At 52.4% G+C, this 6,028-nt stretch overlaps 1 protein-coding gene across 1 annotated transcript; it reads left to right on the top strand.

Annotated features, from left to right (window-relative positions):
- The first annotated feature begins 2,693 nt into the window (after positions 1-2,693).
- Positions 2,694-4,279, top strand: FAM167B (family with sequence similarity 167 member B). The gene is made up of 2 exons (XM_065896344.1): positions 2,694-3,175; positions 3,798-4,279. Exons 1-2 carry the CDS (start codon positions 2,915-2,917, stop codon positions 4,026-4,028), a joined length of 492 nt encoding a protein of 163 aa, XP_065752416.1. The 5' UTR covers positions 2,694-2,914; the 3' UTR covers positions 4,029-4,279.
- Positions 4,280-6,028: the final 1,749 nt, after the last annotated feature.

Here is a 6,028-nt window from a genome sequence, read left to right on the forward strand (position 1 = left end):
CCGTTAGAAATGCAAATTATTGGGCCCTACCTCAAACATACTGAATCTGAAGCTTTGGGAATGGGGCAATCTATTTTAACAAGTTTTCCAGATGATTCTGATCCATGCTAAAGATTGAAAACCAGGACTTCCCTGGTGGAGCAGTGGTTAAGAATCCGCCAGACAACACAGGGGACACGGGTTCGAGCCCTGGTCCAGGAAGATCCCACATGCCGTGGAGCAACTAAGCCCATGCACCACAACTACTGAGCCTGCGCTCTAGGGCCCTCAAGCCACACCTACTGAGCCCATGTGCCACAACTACTGAAGCCCATGCACCTAGAGCCCATGCTCTGCAACAGAGAAGCCACCGCAATGGGAAGCCTGCGCACCGCAATGAAGAGTAGCCCTGGCTCACCGCACTAGAGAAAGCCCACGTGCAGCAACAAAGACACAATGCAGCCAAAAATAAATTAAAAAAAAAAAAAAAAAAGATTGAGAACCACTAGAAAGTATACAAAAAGGCAAAACTAATCTATGCTGTCAAATTAGGGTAGTATTACTGAAACCAAGTCCCCCTAAAACCAAGATTCCTTACTGAGTTTATGATTAATCTCTCTATCCAAAACTTTACTCTCTTTTATGTTCCCTCTGACTTCAATCCTGTGCTAAATGAACACTAATCAACCAGAGTCAGGGACTTCCCTGGTGGTCCAGTGGTTAAGACTCTGTGCTTCCAGGCTTCCCTGGTGGCGCAGTGGTTAAGAATCTGCCTGCCAATTCAGGGGACACAGGTTCGAGCCCTGGTCTGGGAAGATCCCACATGCTGCAGAGCAACTAAGCCTGTGCGCCACAACTGCTGAGCCTGCACTCTAGAGCCCGCGTACCACAACTACTGAAGCCCGCGTGCCTAGTGCCCGTGCTCCACAACAAAGAGAAGCCACTGCAATGAGAAGCCTGCACACCACAACAACTAGAGAAATCCCGTGCCCGCAGCAATGAAGACCCAACACAGCCAAAAATAAACTAAATAGAATAATAAAAAAAAGACTCCACACTTCCACTGTAGGAAGCATGGGTTCCATCACTGGTAGGGAACTAAAATCCCACGTGCCTTGTGGCATGGCCAAAAAAACAGAAACAAACAAACACAGAGTCAGAAGTCTAAAATTGCTGCTGTCAATAACATCATTAATGTACTGAAACTGCTATTCTAGATATCATCATTAACATACAAATTCAAGTTGTTTCTCTAAGACAAGATGAGGTAACAGCTCATCAGCCCCTAGCTGTGGACCACCTGGCCAGATAATCATAAACCAGAGACATTCTGACTCCTGAAACAACGATTAAGAAATGTCACAGGGGCTTCCCTGGTGGCGCAGTGGTTGAGAGTCCGCCTGCCGATGCAGGGGACATGGGTTCGCGCCCCGGTCCAGGAGGATCCCACATTCCGCGGAGCGGCTGGGCCCGTGAGCCATGGCCGCTGGGCCTGCGTGTCCGGAGCCTGTGCTCTGCACAACAGTGAGAGGCCCGTGTACTGCAAAAAAAAGAAAAAAGAAAAAGAAATGTCACAGAAACAATTACGAAATGTCACAGAAACGTCACAAGATGATGGCTAATCTCAGCCTCTTTGTTCTTCCCCTGGTTTTTTTTTTGTTATTTTGGGGGTTTTTTTGGTCACACCACGCGGCATGCAGAACTTCCCCCACCAGGGACTGAACCTGTGCCTGTTGCCGTGGAAGCGTGGAGTCTTAACCACTGGACCACCAGGGAAGTCCGGTTCTTCCTCTTTTTTATTTTTTTACTTTATTTTTTATTTATTAAAAAATTGTTTTTCTTCCCCTTTTTTAAAAAAAACCCAACATTCAAAGACCAAGTTGGAGTGGAGCTGAGGCTTGGCTTTTATTCCCCTGCTTGGCTCCCTGCAATAAACCCTTACTTTGCTGCAAACACCCTGTCAGAGCTTGGCTTTTTGCGCTGCAGGCACATGAGCGAGCCCTATGCTTGGTTACATTACCCTTAGGAGAGTTGTGATAGGCCAGGAGCACAAAAGAGGCTTCCTGGATGATAGTAATACTCCTTTGCTTGATCTAGGTACCACTTACATAAGTGTGTTCAGTTTGGGAGAATTCAGCAAGCCATGTATTTATGACATGTAAATTTTTCTGTGTGTGTTATATTTCAATACAAAGTTTTAAAAAGGGAACCGTTCTGGTTGAAGCCCTGGGAGGGGCAGGGAGAGGAAGGTCTAGGAGCCCATCCACAGCTGTGCCCTTACCCTGCACACAGTCCTTGAGGGATTTCCAAGGGAACCAAAAGTTCCTTAGAATATAGCTTGAAATCATTGATCTGTCCCAACAGAGAGTCAGTGACTTGTCCAAGGTCCCACAGATCTAGCACCAGAACCCAGTTCTCCTGACTCCTGAGCCAGGGATCTGGACCCTATTCCTTTGCTGAAGGGCCAGTGTCATAAGTGAGGACAGGGGGCAGCTTGTCAGCCTCCTATCCCCTCCCCAATCCCTTAACTTGGGTCTCGGGAAGAGGGCCAAGACTCTGGTGTGGATGATGCTTTTCTTATCCTGGAGCAACTTCCTTTCTGGGAACTGGGTGTCTCCTTCTGGGCAAAGACAATAAATTTTATCCAAGGGGTCAGAGGAGCAGGGCTTCTCCTGCCCCCGCCCGGACAGGCATCACGTGGCTCCCGGGTTAGCAGTGTAGGAAAATCCCAGCCCTTGCACACTCAGCCTCCCACACCCATCTACCTACCCACCCCGACACACTCAAGCCTCCCTGACCCACCTTGAACATTCACCAGCACACACTCCCTGCACATTTCTTTCACCCTCAGCTTCTGCCATCTCTTCCTGGGTAATATTGCCAGCCTTTCCTTAATCCCAGAGCTGCAGACTTGCCCTGTCCCTCATCCCCAACCATGTCCATGGAGCCACTGAAATTCCAGGCAGTGGGTGAAGAAGATGAGGAGGATGAAGAAGAAGAGAGCCTGGACTCTGTAAAGGCGCTGACGGCCAAGCTGCAGCTGCAGACACGGCGGCCCTCATATCTGGAGTGGACGGCCCAGGTCCAGAGCCAGGCCTGGCGCAGGGCCCAAGCCAGACCCGAGCCCGGGGGACCTGGGACCATTTGCGGCTTCGACTCAATGGACTCTGCCCTTGAGTGGCTCCGACGGGAGCTGGTGAGTCTGGTGGGGAGGGCAGCCTTGCAGAGGGCCTTGAGGGCAGTCCTTAGGGCACAAGACACTGGGTATGGGGAGGGGATGAGAATGACCCTGCCTCTAGCAAATGCCCACTCTTGTGGCTTTGTCACAGGGCTGAGGAGCCAGGCATGGACTTGTCCAGTGTTTTATTCAGGGAGCCTTGCTGAAGAAGGAGTCCATCCAATCTACTGACCTTGTGGTCCTGTGGCTCAGGGGACAGAGTCTGCCCTTGTGGGACAACCAGTTATAGCTGGGGAAGGCATGGCCTCCCATACTCTGGGAATTGCTATACCCCAAAGATACAAAGGAGGTACTGACCACGCTGTATAAGAGGCCAGTGTTGAATAGGTGGTTCAATCCAATATGTGCAAATATAAAAATGTCCAGCCTCCAAATTGGAGATTCCATTTAGTTGATTTAGGATTGGGCCCCAGGTACCTGTATTTGTTTATCTTGGTTTTAGAGCAAGATCTATGAGATGGGATGGATAGAGCTGGGGTGTGAGGGTGTGGGGAGGACATAGCCAGTGCAGAGACCCAGGGTGTTGACCAGGAGGGGAAAATGGGAGGTTCAGCAGGCTCACGCCCCCTCTCGGCCGCAGCGGGAGATGCAGGCACAGGATCGGCAGCTGGCAGGGCAGCTGCTTCGGCTGCGGGCCCAGCTGCACCGGCTGAAGGTGGACCAAGTCTGTCACCTGCACCAAGAGCTGCTGAACGAGGCCGAGATGGAGCTGGAGCTGGAGCCGGGAGCCGGCCTGGCCCTGGCCCCGCCACTGCGGCACCTGGGCCTCACGCGCATGAACATCAGCGCCCGGCGCTTCACCCTCTGCTGAGGGGCACCCGCGTGCCTGCCTCGCCACCCGCTTCCCCAGCCCACCTGGGAAGAAGGAAAGGAGGGGTGCCCCAGAGGAGCCAGCACCTGGAAACCGGTTGGGGGAGAGTCCGGGAGATGCTCAGAGCTCTGGGAGCTTAAAGCCCCTGCATCCTGTTGCCCCTGCTGCCCCAGATAGGGGAGGGGGGACGGTGTGGAGGAAGGGGAGGAGTTCACAGACTCCCAGGCTTCTCAATAAACCTCTGCTTCCCATCAAGGTCTCTGCAGTCATTCATTCAGGCCCAAGGTGGCTGTATGTCACTTGTTGCTGGGACCAGGGATTCTACTGCCAGAGAGAAGGCTGACCTTGGGGGTGGAGATGGACAGATGGATCCCCATCTTCCCCACATCTCCACTTCTGTTGCTCTATCTTATCAAGATCAGAACTGGAAAAGAACTTAAAATTCTAAATCACCCCCATGGAAGGTGACTTAGGTCAATGGGCAGCTGAAGAACGCAGGATCTGGTAGACCTGGGTTCAGTGGCAGCTCCACCGCTGATTTCTATTGATATGAGACTCTGAGGAGGTCCCTTAACCCCTGCATCTGTTTCTTTGTCTTTAAAATGGAAATGCTAATTCTCACTCCACAAGTAGTTGAATACCTCTGAAGTGAGATAATGCCCTGTAAGCCCTCAATAAATGTGCATTATTATGTATTATTACCAGCCCCAGTGGTGTTCTTGCTGTTGCTCTGAGGCCCAGAGATGGACTGTGACGTGCTCAGGTTCACAGCAAGGGGAGCTGGGGCCCGCAGCTGAGACTCTGGGCCCTGTGTCATTCGGTAGGTTTTTGGTTTTTTGTTTTTTTGTATTTCTCGGCTTTTGTTTCTGTGTTACCCTCTTTGTCTGACTTTCCAGCTCAGGCTTCCTCTTCCCCCCACCCATTTCCTGTCTCCCCCTTCCCTCTGCAGCTGAGGTGCACACAGCCTCGCAAACCCCAACAATGCTCTGTGGGCTCCCCTCCCCCAGCCCGCTCCCCCAGGGCAGGCTTAGGCGGTGGCAACATATTTATGCTTTCCGCCGGGTGGGATCAAGGCCCAGCTCTTGGGCCTGAGAGGGGCCACCTAGAGTTCCTCATAATGCTGGTGACCTGGCCCTCAGCCTCTGACGGGTGTCACCCTCAGCCTGGCTCCTGAAGAAAGGGAGATTGTTGACCTGTTTGCTGCTGTGACAAGGTCCCCGCCTCCTGCCTATAACAGAAGGCGCGGCCAGTCTGCTGCCTGCACCTGGGTGCCTGGGCAGGAGTGTCTGTTCTGTCTCCCACCTGTTGCAGGAGGTGGTGTCAGGCCCTGTGCCTCTGACAGGAGCTGTGGTCTTGCCTCTACCTGGTTAGAAGGGTTGCCCTACTCTCCAACTATAATTAGGGGGGGTTGTCCTGCCCTCTGCCCACGACAGAGGCTGTTTCTCTGCCCCCTTTAAAGACAAGAGGTTGTTCTGCCCGCTTTCTTAAACAGCCTGTTGTCCAGTGTTCTGTCCGTAAGAGGGGTGTTAGCCTACCCTCTGCATATAATAAACTATTGTCCTGTGCCCTGAGATGGCATGGCTGTGTCTAGCAGCTGTGTGAGCCTGGTATCTATCTGACTGGAACACGGGTGTCTGCTCTCCAGTGATGTTACAGGGATGCTGTCCTCTCCTCTGACTCTGAAGTGATGTTAATTTTGCCCTCCGACTGTAATGAAAGGGTCACCCAGCTCTCAGACTGTGACAGCAATGCTACTTGCCCTTCACTGCAAGCTGAGTGGGTGTCTGTTTGCCTCCTGCTCAGTGGGGTTTCAAGGCTGCCCTTGAATCTCTTGTCCAGGTGCACCCTGGGAGGGCGGGGGGAAGTTCTATCAAATATCCTCCCTCACCTCCAAGTGCCACCCTCAGGGTGAGTAGGACCTGGACTGGAGACGTATAGGACCCCTGAGGGCTGAGAGGCGGGGGGCTATGGCAGCAGGAAGCTTGGGGTGCTGGAGGCCT

The sequence above is a fragment of the Phocoena phocoena genome, chromosome 1, assembly GCF_963924675.1.
Source record: "Phocoena phocoena chromosome 1, mPhoPho1.1, whole genome shotgun sequence".
Classification (NCBI taxonomy): Eukaryota; Metazoa; Chordata; class Mammalia; order Artiodactyla; family Phocoenidae; genus Phocoena; species Phocoena phocoena.

What these genes read in the sequence shown, in the direction of transcription:
- FAM167B (XM_065896344.1), top strand. Translation starts at nt 2,915, where the DNA reads ATGTCCATGGAGCCACTGAAATTCCAGGCAGTGGGTGAAGAAGATGAG. An exon ending in AGTGGCTCCGACGGGAGCTG is followed by an intron (nt 3,176 to 3,797) that starts GTGAGTCTGGTG and finishes TCTCGGCCGCAG; the next exon opens with CGGGAGATGCAGGCACAGGA.